We start from the raw sequence: 23,241 nt of genomic DNA, 5'->3' as shown, positions 1-23,241 counted from the left end.
GGACTAAAGGAAATGAATGTAAATGTCTACTATTTATTGTAGGAATTCATTAAGTAGATAGCTGTTACTACTGTTGGGATTAAGAGCTTGAGCAAGAATCTGAAATTACTGTTAATGTCTCTATGCTCCAAAAATAATGAAGATAAAATTTAATGGTTAAAAACTGTTCTATGAATGAATTTTGGACAGTGGAGATAATTGTGGGCAGGGAAAAAGTAGAATACCCTTAGTTATCTTCCTATGAAGCGATCTTATAGGGTTCTCTATGCTATCGTTGGTACCAACGACCACTCAGCAACTACAGGTATAATCATGGTAGTTGGGCAGCCCGGGTGGCTCAGTGGTTTAGCACCGCCTTCAGCCCAGGGCCTGATCCTGGAGACCGGGGATCGAGTCCCACGTCAGGCTTCTTGCATGGAGCCTGCTTCTCCCTCAGCCTGTGTCTCTGCCTCTCTCTCTGTGTGTCTCTCATAAAACAAATAAATAAAATCTTAAAAAAAAAAAAATCATGGTAGTTATAACAAGGCAGCCAGTTCCTGAGAGCTGCCAAATCCCTTTCTAGTTATAGTAAAAAATCAGAAGGCATTTTCTCTATCATGTACATGTAGAAAAATGTTTCTTATTCCTTTTCAGATATTATAAAAGAAGATTAAATTGGACCATCTTAAATATCCGTGTTGAGAATCACATGTGTGATGTTATTAATTAAGTGTCTTGAACTGATTTTAAGCACCAAGGCCTCAAGAAAAGTACACAGATCTCCTCATTGGTCAAAGCTGGATACTTGACTAGTTTGCCAGGGTCAAAACCAGGGTATCAAACAGGATTCAACCAAGCATGTTTGCTGGGGTCAGAGGATCAACCCACTTAGTCACTGCAGCTGAAACATGATGAGAGATTCTGGCACGGACTCAACCTACCTGACCACGAAAGGTTCTAATCAGGGAATTCCCCTGGCATGTTTCCTAAGGGCTGAGGAAACAAAGGCATATGTGCCAATCCACTGGGACTGGGGACATGACCACAGACTCACCCAGCAGATCTGCTGAGCCAGAGGCTCCCTCTCAATGTTCACCAGTGCTGGGGCAAGGAGGATGGCCTCCATGGTCAGGAGGTACATTACATGTAAGAATTCTGAGTGAATATACTGTACTGAAGGTGAGTGGGAAGCCAGCTTTCTTCCCGTTGGGAAAGGGAGCTACAAATACGCTGGAAATGAAGATATCTATTTGTATATGGATAGACTGGGGGTGGGGGGTAGGGCAGGAGAGGGATTTCTTTTCTAGTATTCTCACCAAAACCTAAATCTAAATCTAATTATGAGGAAATAGACAAACCTAACACGAGGGCTTTTGGAGAACAAATGGCTGTCCTATTCAAAAATACGAAGGTCAGGAAAGGTAAGGAAAAACTAAGGAACTATTCCAGGTTCAGAAACTGAATAGACCTGAAACCTAAATGCAACGATATAATGTTAGTTTCCTGATTATACTGTGCGTATATAGGACAGTATTACTGTTTTTGGCAAACACGCACCAAAGTACAAGGGCATCACAACAGCAACTTAATCTCAAAATGTTTCAGAAAAAAAGACGTATGTGTGCATGCACGCAGAGGGAGAAAATCAAACAGCAGATTTAGTAAAATGTTAACTGTGGAAGTGTATGAAAGGAATAGAATTCTGTAACTTTACTGTCACTTCAAAATTATATCAATATATATTAAACTGTATATTAGCAAACTAGAATTTAAATAAAAACAGAAAGAAAATTTTTAAAGCAAAAACAAAACTTTAAAGCATATAGATTAAGGTCAAGGCAAGATTCAGAGCTCAACTACAAGGTTATGTATTATTTTTACATCAGAGTCTGTTTTCTAGCCTACTATAAAATAATTTATAATTAATAACTCAAAATAATAAATCTATCCAAAGTCCATGCAAGTCCATTCAGTATCCACTTAAAATTTTTTCACAGTACATTAAAAGAAAAACTGTATTTTATAACTAGCATCAGACTCATTCCTCAAGGAAGCAATTTCAAACCATCAGAGGTACTGTAGGATTCTTACAAAACATTTATCCAGCAACAACAGGCAGAACTGAAGATATGTCACTTTCCCTTAACTCACCATGTGCAGATGGAGAGATTTACTAGGGTCAAGCACGCTAGAATCAATTAACATTAACAATTTCCTCCGAATGTCAGCTGCTCTAAATGACACAGTGCTGGTCTGAGCAGTAGTTACACACACACACAAGAACTTGAGCATGTCTAAGAAAAGCAGATCTTGCTTTGACAGATGTTCTTCAGCTAAAGGATTCATGGCACCTAAAAATAAAAAGCACTTATTAAAACTAAGAAAGGGATGCAGCAAACACATATATTGAATATTAGCTCAAATATCCTCTGATCTACCAAAAAAGAGAAGTTACCCTAGGATTCTGTCATCAAGAAATAATCTATGGGAAAATTTATATAAACAAATTTATTGCAACACTGATAATTATAGAGAAATAAAACGGAGTCTAAATTTCTGGCAAAAAAATGGTGAACTGAACTATGATAAATATGTTAATTGGGATATTATGAAGTCATTACAAAGGATAATTATCAATACAATAACCGAATGAAAAAATGCTATAATTGTTAAAAGAAAATGAACAAGCCATAAAAAAGCATTTGAATGTTGATGCTGATGGTAATAACAGATAAAGACTAACAGTGATGGCCCTATGAGTATTTTCATTCTCCTGCTTTCTGTTTTCCAAATAATCCATGATATGTTTCTATTTTTTTAGTAAATATTTTGAATTCCTCTCATGAAGAATAAAACTAATAAAATTCAATCAAAAATCAGAGAAATCTAAAGTATACAGAAAAGAACAAACATAATAGACTATACAAGGGAAAATAAAATGAGCATAATATTGGTATCTATGAGGACTTTTATAATGCCAAGTCAATACAGAAAGGTAAAAGAAATCCCAAGCAGGAAATATGTATTTACCAATAGTACTCTGGCCCTCTCCAGATACATTTGCATCACTAGCACTGCCAGCAGGGGATTCACTGAATAGATTCATGGATGACTGATCTTCCATCTCCATCAGATTGTCATCAGTATCGTCTTCCATTGATTCTACTTCTCCAAAGTCAAATGGCTTTCTGATAAAGGACGCCTTCAAAGAAGAAAAAAAAGTGCTCAAACTGGCTTCTTTCAGTAGCATGATGCAGTTAAAATTCATCTATTCAAACAAATCAACATTCACGTGTATGAACACTGCAGTATTATTTCTATTAAGTGTCCAAAAATAAAAAATGGATATATAAATCATTACGTCAATATAATAATAATATGCAAGCCTTTAAAATAATTTTGTTTTTTTTTTAAGTTCTATTTGAGAGAGAGGGAGATAGTGTGCCAAGTAGGGGTGGGGGTGCTGGAAGGATAGGAGAAGGGGAGGGAGAGAGAATCTTAAGCAGGTTCCACACACAGCACAGAGCCTGAGGTGGGCCTCAATCTCAAAGTTCAGAGATCACGACCTGAGCCGAAACCAAGAGTTGGACATTCAACCAACTGAGCCATCCAGGCACCCTTTTGTTTTTATTTTTAAGGATAGATGATTATTTTAAATTCTGGTACAGTATTACACAGAAATACATATAAGCCTGAATAATTAGTTTCCAATCATTCAGTCTGTTATTAATTATTGAAAATCTAAAAGTTAAAAAAAAAAAAAGAAAATCTAAAAGTTGAGCAGTATGTAAGGTCTTGACATTAAGTAGCAAACAATATGTTCTTTCTGAAAGCCAAATAACTTTAATTTTCCATATTGTGAGATGTATCCCTACTGAAGAGAGATATCAATGAAAAAAATATCTTAGAATCAATGAAATAAGTTGGTAAAACAAACATACTTACCAAACTTCTACATATATCTGCAATATCATTCATTAGCTTTGATGTCAACAATCGTAGGAAAAATCGAGATGCTATCTTATTTGGACTGGGCTGTAATTAAGTCAAAAAGCAAGCAAAAAAAAAAAAGGTTATTCTTGGCAGATAATATTTTCTTTTTTTTTTTTTAAAGACTTTATTTATTCATGAGAGACAGACAGAGACATAAGCAGAGGGATAAGCAGGCTTCATGCAAGAAGCCTAATGTGGGACTCGATCCCAGAGTCCTGGGATTATGCCTTGAGCCAAAGGCAGACGCTCAACCACTGAGCCACCCAAGCGTGCCTATTTTCTCTATCTTAAATGAAATACAGATTTTTTTTTTGCACTGGAAATTCTCTAATATAAGAAGCATGGATAAATATTATCAGGACCAAGATATAAATCACATTAAAAACACTAACCCCATTTCTTCAAGTAATAATTATGGCACATGGAAGTAAGTTGTATATAAATGTTAAAGTAAAATACCAACTACTGACCTTAAATTAAGTAATAATTGTAAGTTAGAGTTTTTTTCTTCCACTTCTCTCCTCCCCCATTTACAAAAGAACATAGAAAAATACAATTTTTTCAAGTAAAAAAAATTACAAAATCAAAAATATATGCTGATAATATGGTTATATAGCCATGTAGTTATCATTAACTTTCAAAAAACCATTTTTTCCAACTATTACCATCATTCTGGCCTGGCTCGACTAAACTGTAGGCTTCTTCCAATCAAAATAAAGATTGCACAGAGTAACACTCTTTCTACCAAGTGTTGTATGAGACACTTTGGGCAAAAGAGAGTAATATGTATGCTGCAATGATCTTCATGGAGCTTGCTTACCCCACTACAGTGATACGTGCATCACACAGCTAGTAGTCAGCATTCATATTAAACAAACAAAAATATGCTGATGGTAGAAGAGTCGCCTATATAGTTGTATATAAAAGTGGCAAAATAACCTCAGAAACTTTCTTGAAATGATGAAATTACTTCATGAGAAACTCAGATTACCTGTTGCTTTATTCCTTTGGTTGCTACTTTTTTTTTTTAAAGATTTTATTTATTTATTCATGAGAGACACAGAGAGAGAGGCAGAGACATAGGCAGAGGGAGAAGCAGGCTCCCTGCAGGGAGCCCGATGCGGGACTTGATCCCAGGACCCCAGGATCACAACCTGAGCCAAAGGCAGACACTCAATCGCTAAGCCACCCAGGCATCCCTAGTTGCTACTTTTATTTGCCATTCAATTTGATTTTAAATCAGTGTATAAACTTATGAATGGACCAAAAAACCAGTAACACCACGAAGTAGTTATCAACCTTGTAGATGGACCACACAGTCAAGTAAGAACACCATCTTACCTTCATACAGTTACACAAGCAACTAGTACAGAGATTCATCATATTTCTCAGTGAAACAATCCTAGATTCCTCATGTGTCTTGTTTTTAAACAGAGTGATACTTTCTCCTGCACACTGCATCAGAGACTATTAATAAAAGAAGGAAAATCCAGACTCGAGTTAAAATTACAGTTGTGTGGTTACCTTTTAAAGTTTCACTTACGAAGTAAAATTAAGTGTTTTTGGAAGTTATATTGGTTATATAGTGTAATTAAAAATCATGGTAACAATTTTTTTAATGACCTTATGCCCTTACAAATCACACCACTGACTGAACAAGAACTCAGAGATGGAAGGCAGTTTCACGCTTGGAGCTGACCCATGTAACAGTCAAGGATTCTTTAGGACAATTGATCACAGGAAAAACTTTTAAAAAGTGCCCATAAAAATCAGTATTTTTGTTAGTAAAATTAAATTTAATGCATTATCTCAATTACTCTATTTATAGTTGGCTTAAAATAACTGCAATTGTTAAGAACAGAGAGTATCGTTTCTTTCACATAGCATAAATGAAAGAAAAGACCTAACCTACCTAAAAGTTTTGTTTTTTCAAGCCAACATACCAATTTCCCCAAGCATACATTTCACTCAAATTTCTCCACAATTTTACCAGAATAAATTTTCATACCTTGGCTTTCTGGAATAGTTCTGATGTATATGCCTCCTCTTCTGTTATTACACTTACAGAGCAATAGCAGCCGAGGACACCCACCAAAAGACTTGAACACCGGATAAGCGTCTCTGCATCTGTAGTCTTAAAGAAAAAAAAAAAATACATGTTTCATTATTGAGTACTCCATGATTATCTTTTCTAAGAACAAATTTATGTACATATTGAGAAGTTTAGTTAACTGAGTTAGTAGTGACATGATATTGGTGATCTCTGAAAAGATCTTAGATATCCCTGCAGAGTTGTGATAACTAGGATTCACAATTATCTCCTAACAGCCAAGTCAGGTATCTATCTCCTCTGAAATTGGCAGAGTACTGCACACATAGGTCCTTAACACTGGAGGCTGGGAGGAAAGAAAAAAAAAAAGGTAGACAAATGAAAGTCTGTAACTCTTAGAATGCAAGTTGAAATCAGATTCATATAAAAGGAAATTAAAATGACATTCTGACCTCTGAAGGATAAGAACCTTGACTTATTCAGCTTTTTTGGACTCTAGAAACTAATAAAAATTTTTGCAAGTAGATACCACATAGCCAATTTTATAAAATTATTTACAAATGTATAATGGCTACACAGAAAAGTAAGATTTTCAGATTGCTTTGTTCCTATATTGAAGGAATGGAATTTTAGGGTAAAGCAACAGAAGACTATATTACAAAGTGGCTACAACCACGACCCAGGGGAATGTTAGTAACTAAGGGTAAGGCATACTGTCTCTTCTCTGGTTCTCTGGGTCACCATCTCCGGCTACTGAACTCACTCCATTGAGTAACTGGAAGATTTTATTTTATTCAACAAATATTTTACTATTTACCATACAACAAGGCATTTTGGAAGATACAAAGATTAATAAAAATAAATACGCCCTTAAGCCTACAGCAGGGTTTGAGACATTTGTGTATAAAACATACACACAAACATCCACACTACAAGGAAGCTGTCAAGTGTCATTTTTTTTAAAGATTTTATTTATTCATGAGAGACACAGAAAGAGAGAGAGACAGACAGACAGGCAGAGGGAGAAGCAGGCTTCATGCAGGGAGCCTGATGTGGGACTCGATCCTGGGTCTCTAGGATCAGGCCTTGGGCTGAAGGCGGCACTAAACTGCTGAGCCACCTGGGCTGCCCATGATTTTGCTTTTAAATCAAGGGTTTCATCACCCCCTCAGCCTTTCCTAACCGTCCACCGAAGTTGAGTCCAAGATAGGCTGTGGTTCTGAAAATCTCACCTCAGGTGAGTAGTTACTTAAGAGCTGTTCTGATAATCCCAGGAGATAGCGATCCAGAGACTCCTTGAGATTTTGGTGGACAGAAAGGCCTCCAGTGGACTGCTGCTTCTCTACAGCAGATTCTTTCACGATGGTTAAAAAACCCATCTTGTCAAAAGTTGTCTTAAGAAACAGTTCTTCAACTTCTGAGAACGAAGGCTCTTCTTCATCTTTTTGGTGCTGTTCACTTCAAGAAAGTAAGATCTTAAATTTAGAACTGAATGACCAACTGCTTCACCTCCATGTAGCAGTAATATATTACAGATGAACACATTAACTTCGTGTCTACATTATTCACAAACGGCTTACACAGTCAATGGATTATTCTTTAATATGCTTCTCTTCTTTGGAATTGGTACCTACTTGCACCAGATTTCATTATATGATAGCAAATTCTATTAACAGGTGGATGAAAACATACAGGTTACAACCTCAAAGGAAAATTCAGAAGTAATAAAAACAAACATTACTAATACCAGATATAAACACTAAGATAAACATTATCTGAAAACTTTTCCCTTTTTCCGTGTTGATTTCTCCAAAATGAAGGAGTCTGTCATCCTCTACCCTCTCCAGGGAGATTAGGAATCTTTATGCCAGTGAGTCATTCTCAGCCACAGTGATAAACATTGGTCTCCTGAGTCAACTTAAATGAGGTTTTTAGGTTTATTTTTACTTTCTCTCTCCTCCCTTATCATTAGTTCTAAAGCTCATAGATTTTACTTGACATACAAAAATGGGTTGTATCTTTAAAGAACTCATTCCTAACCTCCCATTGTAACTGTCCTGTATACTCTGATGACAAATGTCACAAATTATACAGCATGAAAAAAGTCAACTCAATCAAAATTATAGAATGCAGATTACTATCACCGAATTAAAAGCAGCTTTTCCCTAATAGCTCTAATGGGCTAATGGGTGTGACTTTTTAATTTTTTTTTTAATTTTTTTTTATTTTTATTTTTTGTGATTTTTATAAATTGATCATCTTAGTCCATAATTTTTAAGATATAGCTACTTACTACTCTGCTAAAATTATGATCCTTGTAATTAAAGCCATATCTTAAAACAACTCAGAACTCTATTAGCTAACATACCATTCTGGCACTCTTTGGAGAAAATTCATTGCAGCTTTACAATTTTTCATAGTAAGACTCACAAGAATTTTCTCCACTGCAAGATGAGGAAAATTACTACAAAGGAAAAAAGAAAAATCTTCAGTTAGAAGACCAAAAGCCATTTAAAGCATTCTTTAAATTTAAACATCCACTTCTGGCTGTAAATCCTGACCTCTAAAATCTGGATCCAAAATTAAAATTTCTTTCATCTGTACTGAATTTTTTGACATCTAAACCAAGAATCAAGAAGCATACATTTTGTTACTATCTTTTTCAATACTTCCTAGCAGAGACTCGTCCAATTTTTAAAAATCATTTCTGAAATAAACAGATTATGAAACTAAAGCAAAAGTATTAAGCTCCTAAGGTATATCCTGCAGCCCCTCAGCCCCGACTCCCTGCTGTGAAAGGGCAACCAGGTGTTCCCCCTCCTGGTGTTTAAGCCTCCTTCTGTCTTTGGCTTCCTCCCCCATTAACTCAACACTTATCACCCAGAACATGTTCCCATTATGATTCTAGGATACCTCTGCATCAGATGTAGACAGAAGATCACCAAGGAACACATAAGCACTTAAAAAAAAAAAAAATCCCTATTATTTAGACACATCCCCCTTATTCTCACCGTCCTGGCAGAGATAAGAACCAAGTAAAAGAACATAAACAGAGATCCAAGCACAACACAGAACACTGTAAAAAACAAAGGGACTGTTTAAGATCTGGAGTTAGCTCTGAGAAATCCTGAATTACCACTGTAAAAAAAAAAAAAAAAAAAAAAAAGCCATCTCATAGCAGGTAATGGAGAGGACCTCACAAAACAAAAAGCAGCAGCATGCTAATAAACTATTACCTGTGAAGAACTGGAGGCAGCTCTGAACTATCTTCAAAGTCATCCTCTAACTGATAGAGTAAGAGCCATTTCATTATCAATTCCTTCAAAGAAAAATTTCTATTTACTTCACCTACATTCTGCTCCACTCCTGTTCTTACGGTTTCTGGAACCAAACAGATGTTCATTGCCAGAGTCAAGCAGCATACTGCAGGACTAAAACAAAGGACGACCATTGTTAAAAATAAGCTTTTTTTTTTTTTTAATATAATTGCTATGGGTTGGTAATTTGCAATAGGTGTCATCATGAGAATTAAAAAACAAAAATAGATTAGGTGTGATAAAACACTAAATGTTTCATACCCTTTAGTGAAAGAATGGGAGAAGCATTACAAAAGGAGATCCCCGAAATGCTACTTATATATTCCTGCAGCAATGCATCCATTTAACAGTTATCACCTCACTTCCAACTTCTTTCCCTCAAGAACAATTTGAATCTCTTTGGGATGCAAAGTCTTACAGGTTAGTAAAGCTTCCGCCAGATGCTTATGCTCTTTTTGCATAAGTCTTCGAGATACGCTTCATGCATTCATAGGAGTCCCTTAGAAGGATTCTAATTTCTTGTTCAGTAGCAGATTGAATTTCTGGACTCAGTATCCCTGTATCTGTGCAGGTCATAATTCCAAACCTTTCACTCATTCCAAATTTAGTAACCATCCTCTTTGCTAAAAAATGAGCTTTTTGAGGTAGAAAGATCTGGTCTATTTACTACCATTGCTGCTACTAATGTTTAAGACAATGCCTGACACATAGTAGATGTAGAGTGAACTTCTACTGACCAACTGAACACAAAAAAATTGTGAAGTCTGATTACATTTGAGAAGAATTATCTCATCATAACTGCAGCACTATTTAAAAAAAAGTTTATGAATACTGAGTAAGTCCTTAATATTGAGTTAAAGATAAATTTAAACACTAATTCTTTAAAATTGGCCTTGGTAATCTCTGTATACTTGAAACTAAATTTACATTTGTTTACCTATTAAGACTTCTGGACAAACAACAAAAACATTTAAAATAGAATTTAACATATTGTTAACTGAAGTTACAAACTATAAAACAGGAAGAAAAGAAATATTTACGTCTACATATAAGTCTAATACAATACAGAGTCAACTTACCATGAAGGTCTGCAGGCTGACCCAGTAAATAACTTCCAGAATTCTCTATCAACCTCAATTAAACTGCCTTGAATTATAGCTCCAAGTAAACCAAAGTTTTCAGCTTGTATTTGTTCAGAACTTATACCACGAAAGGTAACAGACCAAATTTTACTCCAGAGTTTCAACAAATCTGATTTCTGTGAGCCTTCTAAGTTTGACTTTTTGCCTTGACACAATGCAACTTCCATGAGGCATCGTAACACATACGGTGTGCGCTCCCCATGTCGTCGTTGAGGTAGAAGCTGGTATAGTATCATCAGTAATGATGACAACTCAAAGTTAGGCAAGCTTGAAGGATATTTTGATATTAACTGGGTTGTAATCTGTAACCTAAAAAAAAGGGATAATTAATTTGAAAACTATTCAATTCCATAAAAGAAAAGTATATAGACATAGCACTCTTACAACATCCTAGAGTATCACCATCATTATTTTCCATATTACTCTCAAAATAAACTGCCTCTTAGTATTTTTTAACTCCTACTTCCTAAAATGGCAGGAAGAAGGATGACTTTCTGGCTAGGTAGGTACTATTTCCCTTCCACAAAAACTTTGAGGAGTAACTAAATTAGGGGCACCCAGCTGGCTCAGTTGGTAGAGACTGTGACTCTAGATCTCAGGGTCCTGATTTCAAGCCTCACATTGGGCATGGAGCCTATTTAAAAACAAATCAAAATTAAATTAGAATTTTCTACTTCTGAGTTATCATACCCACTCTTGCTCTTCAATCACCAGTAATATTCCTCTAAAACAAGAAAACAAAAAACCAAACCAAATAGCTATTTTTCCTAGACATGCAGTTAATAAACACCTGCTGTGAATTCTCTAGAATGTGAACAACTCAAGAAGGGGAATTTTACCTTGTTCCTCTCTGTGTCTCTAATGCTTGGTGCACAGCAAGTATTCAATAAATAACCTCTGACTAGGGATGCCTGGGTGGCTCAGCGGTTGAGCATCTGCCTTTGGCTCAGGGCGTGATCCCGAGATCCGGGATCAAGTCTCACAGTGGGCTCCCTGCATGAAGCCTGCTTCTCCCTCTGCCTATGTCTCTGCCTCTCTGTGTCTCTCATGAATAAGTAAATAAATCTTAAAAAAAAAAAAATAACCTCTGACTAAATGGAAAAACTGAAGTATCTGAAATTGGGATTCCTCTACCATATAAAAGAAACAGCAACTTAAGCAACAGGTACCTATATCAAGATGCTTTCCCCTCACATCTCAGTTATATTTAAATATTACAACAACATGGCAAAAATCAGGGCACGGATCACACAAGTTTGACTGTCATCTACAAACTTGCAACTGTACTTGGGAAGCTGCTTAACCTTTCCTCGGTTCATCTTCCTTTTGGTAAAGCAAACAGGCCGGGCTGGATGAATTCTCAAGATTCCTACCAGACCTAATATTTGTGATATCACAAAATTCCACAACTTACTTATATCATTTAAATAACTGCATATGCTGAACACAGCAAATTTTTTTTTAAAAAAGCAACCTTTTACTGTGGCATGAGGTCCAAGTTATTCTGTGATTTCTGAATGCCATCTTTAATTTCTCCTAATCTACTTCTCCTGGAAGGTGCTAAGATGTTCAGCTCAGTGTCTTCCAGACAGGCCAGGCAGCTATCCTCCCATCTTCCTCTCTAAGGCAGTATGCTTAGGAAAGGTGGCCCTGGCCCAGCACTGGCTCCAGCAGAGGAGCCTTGGTGGCTGAGCTCAACGTGTCCTGGCAACCTTCATCAGGGAATGGTTTAGAAGTGGACAATTGACCTAGTTATGGCCAGGCCATTCTACTGGAGGGCTTGTGAGAAAAACGAAATGACACTAAAACAACACTGGAAGAGGCAACAGTAACATTTTACCAAGGCACAAGATCAAAATCACTCTGTGACTTCTGAAGATGATCTTTTATTACTTCCCAGCCTAATTCTATTTTCTTCTTTTTGCAAGGTACACTGTAATCATTAAATTCTCTTTGTGTGGTAGTGTAAGACTGAGAAATCTCCAGAGATCTAGTATCTTCATTAAAGACCTAAAAAATAACAAAAAGAAAATCTATTTTTTTATACTGCCCCTGTTTTCTAATAGTTCATGAGGGGAAAAAATGTTCCTCTTCAAATGAAGACACAGGGAAGTTCATAGAGCAAGAGTAATAAATTACAGAAATAGCTAAATATGGTAACACAATAACAAACATTTTGCATGACTGTAAAAGCTCTCTAGAAAACAGATATTATCAAGTTACTAGATTTAGTTTCCAGAACATTGACTAAATGCACCAAGACACCTAAAGCAAAGCAAAAATCTGTTTTCAACGGGATTAAATTTAAAATTCTTTTGATTAAAAAAAAGGGGAATTAAATAATAAATTTACCATTAAGAAAATATCTGACAACCAAAATTACCCAGGATGTTAACCAAATTTCTAAGTAAAAATGTGTTACTTAAGAAACAAAGCCATCAACTGATAGATAGGTAAGCAAAATATAATATATCCATACAACAGAGCATCATCCAGCAGTAAAAAGGAATAAACTACTGATTCATGGCACAACATGGATGAACCTTGAAAACAGTGTGCTAAGTCACAGGAGCCAGGCATGGAAGACCACATGTTGTATATCATTCCATTTATAGGAAATATCCCAAGTAGGCAAACGTATGGAGGCAGGAAGTGGATTACTGGCTGGTTGTGGAAAAAGCAGGGAATGGGACTAATAGGTACAGAGTCTGTTCTGGGGGTGATGCAAATATTCAGGAAATAGATATTGGTGATGCTTGCACAACACAGTAAAAAATACTAAAAGCCACTCACTTGTACACGTTAGTGAATTTTATGCTACATGATTTCTAACTCAGTAGGGAAAAAAATTAAAAAAACATTATGGTTGGGATAATCTGATTTCCTACAGACTATCTTTTAAGAATGAAGAGTTTATCACTGGTTTTCACTAAGTCCATATGTGCAAAATAGTTAAGCCAGAAGAGCAATTGAAAAGGAACAATTTAGTATACAAAGTCATTTTACAAGGCTTTTTTATCAGAACACATGTTTAAAAAACTCAGTAAAAGGAAACTAATGGAAAATTTCAAAATGTGACAAGACCTACTATACCTGGTGACAAATATCCGCCATCAACTCAATCAAGTTTTCCTTGACAGCAACATTACGAGAGCCTGAAGAATATTTCCCTCTGCTTCCTATATGACTTATCTCATTAATTAGCAGATCATACAAGTTATATAAGATACTTTGCCATTTACTTGATTCATAAGCACCTGTAATTCAAAAAATTAAAATACCGTTACATATACACTCCATTTGCACTGACAACTCGCAGAAAACCATTCAGGTGTTAAGGTGGAAACTGGTCCAACTGTCCCTTCAGTACCAGTGCTTCTTCAGACAATATCCTTGTAGGCTCTGCTTTGTAACACTATCCAGCTTATACTCAGTTTCCTGTATCGGTTATAAAATTCTTCTATAATCTTATCTTTCTCTAATCAACTCAATCAAAATCCCAATCCAACTTTAATTTCTTTTCTCCCAAGGCAAATACAATTCATATGTCCTGTCATTTATATGAGGACCAAGTTCTTTGTACATCTTTAAGAAAAAAACATTACTAGTTCCTTTCATGTATAAATGACATATTATCCAGACTTCTCATTCCAGCCATCTTTCCCTAAACACACTCCAGTCCACTTCTGTCCCTCTTGAAATGGTGACTCTACAAAATCTGGTGGACGTGATAGGCCCACTGTGATCTGACCAGTATGATACGGGAACAAAGGAACTATGACTTTCCATAGAGAACATCTATTAGTGTAGCCTACAACTACATTAGTGTTTCTGACAGACTCATCACCCTGCAAATTTTCAGTTCATCCTAAAGATCACAGTTACCTAAAACCCTAAATATATCATGTCATCTCCTGGATAAGCCGGATCTTCATCCTGATGAGAGCTGCGTGAGCAAGGAAAACCTATGAAAATCCACCATTCTTTGACTTACAGCGGTTTCATGGGCTACAAGTACATCTAACTTCACATATGAGACATAGACAGCTACTTATGAAAAAAATTGGCTAACATAGTTTTCCTCTATTTTAGCAATTTCTCAATGTAGCTTGATTTCCTAACAAGGACATTAAACTTGGCATGATATATTCATACAAAGGCTAGTACAAGCTCAAAGGTAAACACAGCATTAGCATGAGGGTACCCATTCAGTTCCAGTTCCACCCAATAAAATTCCTGTCTACTGAATGAAGCTACACCATCTAAGATTTTTTTTTCAGGATTTTTTTAAAATTGAGGTATAATTCACATATAACATTAATTTCAGATGTAAAACAATGATTTGGCATTTGAATGCATTATGAAATGATCACAATGAAGCTGGTTAATGTACCTTACATAATTACAAAAAAATGTTTTTTTTCTTTATGAAGACAGCTTTTAAAATCTACTCTCTCAGCCACTTTCAATGCACTGCATATTAACAAGCAATACTCTCTTGGTGAAAGACAAATGTAAAGGTTATCAAGAGAGGAGAAATCATTCATTTCTAGTTTTCCCAGCAAACAGGGGTCTGGATTAAGTATGAGGTTTATGGCAGTATGGATATACTTTCCTAAAGAAGTGACTAATCTGGTTGTAGGCCACATTTATGTTTTACCTCCTGATAAAAGCAGTACATAGATACACAAGACCCTGCCTTCTCTAAACTCATTTAACTCTGGTCTGTATAATTCCTTTCTACTTATTGCTGCATGATCAGCTCATAGAGGGAACAGTGTCTCTCATCTCTCTGTGTTGCTCATAATACCCAAGAACATACTAAACATTTGCTACCACAGCCTCAAATTCTAAAAAAAAGTGTGAGAAATATCCTCAAGATTAATATCATTACCAAGCACAGCAATCCAGAGGAAAGTCATAATTTCCTAATGAAATACTTAAGCCTTGATGTTTCAATGAAGAAGCAAATTCAAAACAGCAAAAACTTATATACCTTTTTCTTGGGTTTTGGCTCCCTTTGGATGATGCATATAAATTTGTAGTTGAAATAATTCAATAATTACTTCTTTTAAGGAATCATTAAGTCTATGTTGAGTCCAAATATAAAGCAAGGTAGGAAGAATTTCATCTCCTAATTGACACACTCGAATTCGAAAGTTACCAGCCAATGTCTTGAGGAAGATGATAAACGCTGCTAAGATGTGATTTAGACCTGCGGCGCTCTTTTCCTGTCTGTCACAGAAAATAAATAGATTCAGATTGGTGTTACAGAGCAGAAAAATGAACACTGAAGGCAGTTATAAAGTTGCATGCTGAAAAGAAAAAACATATCTAGTCTTCAAATAACTGTAGCCTTAATTTCAGAACTATTCAGAAAAAAAAATCTTAATATACGGACTACACAGCAACAACAAACAAAACAGCTATTTGGCGCTAAGACATCCTTCCTGCTAGCTCTCTGCTGATACAGGTGCAAAATGATACAAACAGATGCAAAATGATACAAAACTAATTTGTAACACCACCATTTATATCGTGTTTCACATTATAGATTGGGTAATATCACACAGATATAAGACTGATACTTCCAAAATATATTCCTATTTTCTTTTTTCTTCAAAAATGGGGAAAATGAAACTACTTCAGAGAATATTTAGCTTTTCCTGTTGCTAGAAAAGCAACATCATTTTCATGTTCTGTCTGCCTTTGGATATTCAGGAAGTAGGAGAGGAGAACTGATACTTTCTTTGGGAATCTATTATAATGGGCCCATTTTTTTATAATTGGTTAACATTCTTAGTTATTGGATCTAAAGCATGTCTTTCAAGATCAAATAGATTTTCAAAACAAAACAAAAAAGATCAGATTACCTGGCATGCTGAATAGCCTTGGAAAAGAAATCCAAAAATTTGGAATTTAATCCATCAGTTTGCAAACAGCATCCTTTAGTCACAGCATGAATGATTCTAGCCACTAAAACTCTATTCATGTCTTGTGGAGGTTTAAGGTATAGATTGAAGTACACAGAGAACAATTCTTAAAAAAACATACACACAAAAAAACATAGTTATTTTTAAAAATATATCAAAGTACTTAACTTAAAGGTCCTGATTCGACTTAAATTTCAATAAAAGGGCTGCCTGAGTGGCTCAGTCAGTTAAGTGTCCAACTCCTGGTTTTGGCTCAGGTAATGATCTCAAGGTCAGGATAGAGCCCTGTATCAGGCTCTACACTCAGCGAGGAATTTGCTTAAGATTCTCTTTCTCCCAGTGCCCCTCCTGTCTCACTTGCTCATGCACTCTCAAATAAATAAATATTTTCAAATAAATTTCAATAATCCCATGTAGGCAAAAAAAGTTAAATTATACTAATTGACACTCAATACATTAAAAGTATCACATCAATATTTAATTTCGCTTTACATAAACTGCCTTCATGAGAGGAACAACTTTAGGCCAGAGATATGGGCAGTCAGCCCTCAGACAAGCTGCTGAACTTCTCTACATCTGTACCCCTTCCTCTGGGTCTAATAGAGCATGTTAAAGAGTACACATGCCAGCCACTGCTTTATTTTGAGGCCGTCTGATTAATGTGTAAAACGTATCAAGAACGGTATCAAGGGGCTGAGATTTTATTCTCCTTATAACATAAGGAATCAGAATGCCAGTTTCATGGATGGCTGGCCGAAGACATTCCTGATCAGAGAAAAATGACTGTTTATTTCTCACAGCAATGAGAGTAGTTATAGTACCTTCCTTTTTTGCATAAATTCCTCAATCCCAAAGGCAACATGAAGAGGGCCACATGACACAAGTGCAAACAGTGAGCTACATTACAGGAGAAAAACCTCAAGCTTTCTATAATAAATGAGAGGCAAGCAAACCTGTCCTTTCCTCTGAGGAAGCCATCATCTCAGTCACCATCTCAACCTTTTAAGGTTCACCATACACACAGTTTTTAAAAAGTCAAGAATAAAGCAGTCAGGGTCTGCTTGTAAGACATGCAGAAACATTGACATGCACTGAGAATCATCTCCCAGAACAATGAAAACCAAAGCTGCTAATGCAGAATTTGCTCCCCGTAAAGAGATAAACAGAAAGTCCTTGGCTGGTAAAGTGAAAGATATACCTATGGGTATCTTTCAACTGTATGATCACATAATTCTGTAGAAATAATTTAATATCAGATTTCAAATACAAAAGAATAACAAAGAAATATCTCAAACAGTATAGTAAGGAAGATGATTATTCCAGTGATTCTTCTCATATCTGACATTAATTTATACAATTCTGCATCAGTGCTTTCCAAAGTTCTGTCATTATAGTACCTAAACAGTTAAAAACCCTAAGTCAGGGGCACCTGGGTGGCTCAGATGAGCATTTGCCTTTGGCTCAGGTCATGATCCTAGGGTTCCAGGATTAAGCCCCCTGCTCAGCAGGGTATCTGCTTCTCCCTCCCCTTCTGCTCATGCATGCTCTCTCTCACTCACTGTCTCTCAAATAAATAAAATCTTAAAAAAAAAAAAAAACTGAGTTAAGACACAGAAATGTGGAGGCAAGAAAACAGATTGGGGGGGCACCTGGGTGGCTCAGTGGGTTAAGTGTCGGACTTTGGCTCAGGTCATGATCTGAGGGTCCTGGGATTGAGCCCTGCATGCCGCTCTGCACTCTGGAGCATCTGCATGTCCCTCTCCCTCTCCTCTGCCCCTCCCCACTGCTAGTGCATGCGTGAGCACTTTCTCTCTCTTTCTCTCTCTCTCTCTCAAATAAACAAACAGAATTTAAAGCAAAAAAAAACCAGGAGCAGTTATCTTGATCACTTCCCTCTTATTACCTACTAGGAGCAGAGAGGTGAAATGAGAGTGCCAACCATCTTCAATTAAAGCTCAAGCGTTAGGGCTTTTGCTAGTCGCCTAGTCGGGGGATGTGATCCCAACTCTCACAGAATCCCACATACTATCCTATTAAGTGGCTAAAAACCCTGGCATAAGACATTCAATGAAAGTTGCAGAAGCATATAGTCCGACTTCTTAAAAAAAAAAAAGAAAAAAAGGCTGTAGGACATGCCTCCAGGTGAATTCACTTCTTCCATGAATTCAAAAACAAAAAAGCTCAAAGAACAGACAGTGAAGGAACAGGATATTAAAAAGGACTTCTGGAGTTAATAAAATTCAATTAAATGTAGATTCTTTGGGACTTCATATATAGATAATCATGCTACCTGCAAACAGGAATGGTTTTCTTTCTTCCTTTCCCATCTGGATGCCTTTTATTTCACTTCCTTGCCTACCTGCCCTGGCTAGAACATACAGTACAGTGCTGAACAGGAGATGAGAGCAGAATCCTTAGTCCCAAATCTTTTATGAAAGGTTTTAAATTATGGATTCGATTTCTGTAATAGTCACAGAACTATTCAGATTACCCATTTCATATTGGGTGAGCTCTGAGAGGGTGTGCTTTTAAGGAACTGATCCACACACATTCAGTTGTCAAATGTACATGCACAGAATTGTTCACAGCCATGGTCTTAGTACTACTCTTTTAATAGTTGCAAGATGTGTGGTTATATCCATTTCCTTCCCACTATCAGCAATCTGTGTCCTCTTTTTTTATCTTAGTGACTCTTGCTAGCAGTTATAGATTTTATTGGTTTCAAAGAATCAGCTTTCTATTTCATTAAATGTTCTCTACTGTTTTTCTGTTTTCAATTTCAGTGATTTCTGCTCTCCAAAAACCAAAGTTTTTGGTTTTGTTTTTCTAGTTCCTTGAGATGGCAGCTAAGATTATGGATTTGAGATTTTCCCTCTTTTCTAATGTAGGTAGTTAATGCTACAAATCACCCTCTCAACATAACTTTAGCTGCATTCTACAAATTTTGACATGTTGTATTTTTTCATTTTCATCCAGTTCCAAGTATGTTCTGATTTCCTCTGAAACTTTTACCGCGACACCTGAGTTTAGAAATGTGTCATTTCAGAACATGAGAGACTCCTAACTCTGGGAAACGAACTAGGGGTGGTAGAAGGGGAGGAGGGCCAGGGGTGGGGGTGACTGGGTGGCGGGCACTGAGGGGGGCACTTGACAGGATGAGCACTGGGTGTTATTCTATATGTTGGCAAATTGAACACCAATAAAAAATAAATTTATTATTAAAAAAAAAGAAATGTGTCATTTATTTTCACCCAAGTATTACAATGGACATAGAGCACTCATGGTAGAAAATCAAGGGAAGAATAAATTTAGAAAGGGTAATCAGAAGAAAATGGCAGTGACATTTAAGCTGAGGCCGGGGGCCTCTGACAAGAGGACAAATGCCAAGAGGTAAACAAAGGGCTTGCACTCTCAAAATGGAGTGTGTGAAGTGCTCTGCAGCACCGTCAGAAGCAAATACTAGAACTCATACTTTTTATATTTAAAATTAATTACAAATAAATATGAAGTTTTAGGGGTGCCTAGGTGGCTCAGTAGGTTGAGTATCTTTGTTCAGCGCAGGTCATGATCCCAGGGGTCCTGTAACTGAGTCCCACATGAGGGTCCCTGCTCAGCAGGGAGTCTGCTTCTCCCTCTCCCTGCCACTCTCCCCCTGCTTATGCTCTACTCTCCTGCTAATAAATATATATATTTTTAAAAACCAAGCCTTACTGATATCTAATATAGAAATCAACAATGGTCATTTTGCAAGGCAGCTTTGACAGCTTCTTACAAAACTAAACATACTTTTACCACACACCCAGCAACCACACTTCTTGGTTTTTAACCAAATGAGTTGAAAACTTATCTGCATACAGATATTTATAGTAGCTTTATTCATAATTGCCAAATTTTGGAAGCAATCAAGATGTCCTTCAGTAAATGAATGGATAATTAAACTGTGGTACATGCAATGAAATATTATTTGGTGCTAAAAAGAAATCAGCTATCAAGTCACAAAATACCATGGAGGAACCTTAAACGCATAGTACTAAGTAAAAGAGGCCCATGTGAAAAGACTACATATTATTTTTTTAAAAAAGATTTTACTTATTTATTCATGAGAGACACACAGAGAGAGGCAGAGACACAGCAGAGGGAGAAGAAGGCCCCATGCAGGGAGCCCAATGTAGGACTCGATCCCGGGTCTCCAGGATCACGTTCTGAGTTGAAGGCAGGCACTCAACTGCTGAGCCACAAGGTGTCCCGAAAAGACTACCTATTATATGACATTCTGCAAAAGGCAAAATCAGACTGTAAAAAGGTCACTGGTTGCTAGGGATCAGTAGGAAGAGCAGGATGAGCAAGCACAACACAGAGGACGCCCAGCGCAGTGGATCTATTCTAGGTGATACTATAATGGTAAATACATGTTACTGTACATTTGTCAAAATCCATAGAAAGAGGTGTTAACATAGGTTCACAGATTGAAACAAATGTGCCAGTTTGGAGCAGAATGCTGACAGCAGAAGAGGCTATGCATGTGTGATGGGGGGTTTAAGGAAACTCTCTACTTCCAGCTCAATTCTGCTATGAACCTAAAACTGTTCTGAGAAAGTAAAGTCTGGTTTTTTTTTCTTTTTTAAAAAGATTTTATTTATTTATTTATTCATGAGAGACACAGAGAGAGAGAGAGAGAGAGAGAGAGAGAGAGGCAGAGACACAAGCAGAGGGAGAAGCAGGCTCCATGCAGGGAGCCTGACATGGGCCTCGATCCCAGGACTCCAGGATCACGCCCTGGGCTGAAGGCGGCGCTAAACCGCTGAGCCACCCGGGCTGCCCGTAAAGTTTCTTTTTTTTTTAAATGTCTGGAAACCACTGGGTTAGAGAATCTGAATAAAGGCCACTGTAGTTAGAACACAGAAGTAGAAGGATAGGGATGGTTCTTAGTTATGGTCAGGCAGGCAGGCAGAAGCAAAATTACCCAATGTTTTCCAAGGCCTAGAAAAGGAGCACACATTTTATTCTAGTTGTACAGGAAAGCCACTCAAGTTTTTAACAGTTCTTCCTCCCTACCTTATTAGAGAAATTATCTTCTTCCTTGAGACAAGCCTAAGGCTCTTATTTTGGAACCCCTGATTCTCAGGAAACACAAAGAGGTGCCTGGGCTCAGTTGGTTAAGCGTCTGACTTCTGATTTTGGCTCAGGTCATGATCTCAGGGTGCTGGGATGGAGCCCTGAGTCTGGCTCCTCACTGGGCAAGGATCTTAAGATTCTCTCTCCCTCTCCCTCTCCCTCTGTCCTCACCAACCTCCAACCTGGCTCCTATGTGCACGTACTCTAAAAAAATTAATTAAAAAATTTAAAAGAAGAAAACATAGTACATTTTCCTGTGTATTCAACCACTCTCTCTCCACGGAATACTTCCCATTACATTTATAGGTCTTCCAGTCACTCCCATCTTTAACATGACCCTTCTTTCCCTTCCCCTACAACCAAAGCTTTTGAAAGTGCTGTATCTGTTAATCCACTTCCTCACTTGTCACTCAGGCTTTCACACTAGTCCGTTACAGAATGGAATACCATCAACCAACAGACTCTAGTATAGAATAATTCACCCAACAACAGCAGGAACACATACTTTTTAAATGCATATGGAGTACTCATCAAGTACTCACCCTTGGTCATAAAAGAAATCATAACAATTATAAAATAACTTAAGATTATAAAAAGTATGTTCTCTGAAAGTAATGTAATTGGACTGAAAAAAAACTGCAAAAGGGAAAAAACAAAAAAACAAATACCCCCAAAACAATTGGAAAGTAAACATTTTAAATACTTTAAACATTTCCAAATAACCCACTGGTTAAAGAAATCTCAAGAAAAACTAGAACATATTTTAAACTGAAGAAAAATGAAAATACAACATTGTCAAATGTGATATGACAAAGCAGTGTCTGGAGAAAAATTATATTAAATGCACATATGAGGAAAGAAGCTCTCCAATCAATGACCTAAGCAGCAACCCTAAGACACTAGTGAACAAATTAAACCCAAACTAAACATAAGGAAAGAACTAATAATAAAACAAAAACTCGATAATGAAAGAGGCAGTATCACTACAGACCCCACATACTTTAAAAGGATAAAAACACAATAACATTTGAGAGTTTCACACTCCTACATTCAACAGCTTAGATAAAATGTACAAATTCTTAAACAAATTACCAAAGCTAACTGAAAAAGAAATAAACTAAATATTTCCATATCTATTAAACAAACTTGAATTCATAGTTAAAAACTTCCAACCACTACCTCCAAATTCAATCTAATAATATATAAAAAGGATAATACATCATGCCCTAGTGGAGTATATCCTCGGAATACAAGGTTGACTTAACCTATGAAAAATTCATCATTGCAATTCATCCTATCAAGAGACTACAGAAAAGACCATTAAAAAAAAAAAAAGCCCATAGGATTATCTCAACAGATGAAGAAATCTAATAAAATTCAACATTCTTTCATGATAAAAACCATGAGCAACTAGAAACTGAAAGTCTTCAACCCATACTGATAGCTAATGTCATGATTAGTGGTTAAACAATGAATGCTTCTCCCTAAAACCAAGAATATAACAAGATGTGCTCTCATCACTCCTACTCAAAATTATACTGAAACTATAAAACTGGAAGAAAACAGAGGAAAAGTTTTATGTCAGATTTGTTAACAATCTCTTGGAAATGACACCAAAGGCAAAGGCAACAAAAGAAAATATAAATTGTACTCAAAAACTTTTTTAGATCAAAGGATACTATCATCAGGTTGAAGGCAACCCATGAAATGGG

The 23,241-nt window shown here is 36.6% G+C and overlaps 1 protein-coding gene across 5 annotated transcripts in view; it reads right to left on the bottom strand.

The window, feature by feature from the left end:
- Positions 1-23,241, bottom strand: part of ATM (ATM serine/threonine kinase) — a 120,376-nt gene that overhangs the window by 82,721 nt on the left and 14,414 nt on the right. For 4 of the 5 annotated variants that reach the window (XM_055304703.1, XM_055304705.1, XM_055304706.1 and 1 more), the window contains exons 7-19: positions 16,355-16,520; positions 15,478-15,716; positions 13,575-13,738; positions 12,322-12,491; positions 10,419-10,790; positions 9,259-9,453; positions 8,391-8,486; positions 7,255-7,480; positions 5,981-6,106; positions 5,314-5,439; positions 3,925-4,014; positions 3,010-3,181; positions 2,131-2,330 (exon numbers count right to left, since the gene is read on the bottom strand). In XM_055304703.1, coding sequence (XP_055160678.1) covers positions 2,131-2,330; positions 3,010-3,181; positions 3,925-4,014; positions 5,314-5,439; positions 5,981-6,106; positions 7,255-7,480; positions 8,391-8,486; positions 9,259-9,453; positions 10,419-10,790; positions 12,322-12,491; positions 13,575-13,738; positions 15,478-15,716; positions 16,355-16,520 — 2,342 coding nt within the window. Of the gene's footprint in view, positions 1-2,130; positions 2,331-3,009; positions 3,182-3,924; positions 4,015-5,313; positions 5,440-5,980; positions 6,107-7,254; positions 7,481-8,390; positions 8,487-9,258; positions 9,454-10,418; positions 10,791-12,321; positions 12,492-13,574; positions 13,739-15,477; positions 15,717-16,354; positions 16,521-23,241 lie in introns of those variants that run through there. The other variant, XM_055304707.1, reaches the window with a different exon arrangement.

This window comes from Nyctereutes procyonoides, unplaced genomic scaffold (genome assembly GCF_905146905.1).
Source record: "Nyctereutes procyonoides isolate TBG_1078 unplaced genomic scaffold, NYPRO_anot_genome, whole genome shotgun sequence".
Lineage (NCBI taxonomy): Eukaryota > Metazoa > Chordata > Mammalia > Carnivora > Canidae > Nyctereutes > Nyctereutes procyonoides.
The sequence above is the reverse complement of the archived record's forward strand: the minus strand, read 5'-3'. Positions and strand labels throughout refer to the sequence as shown.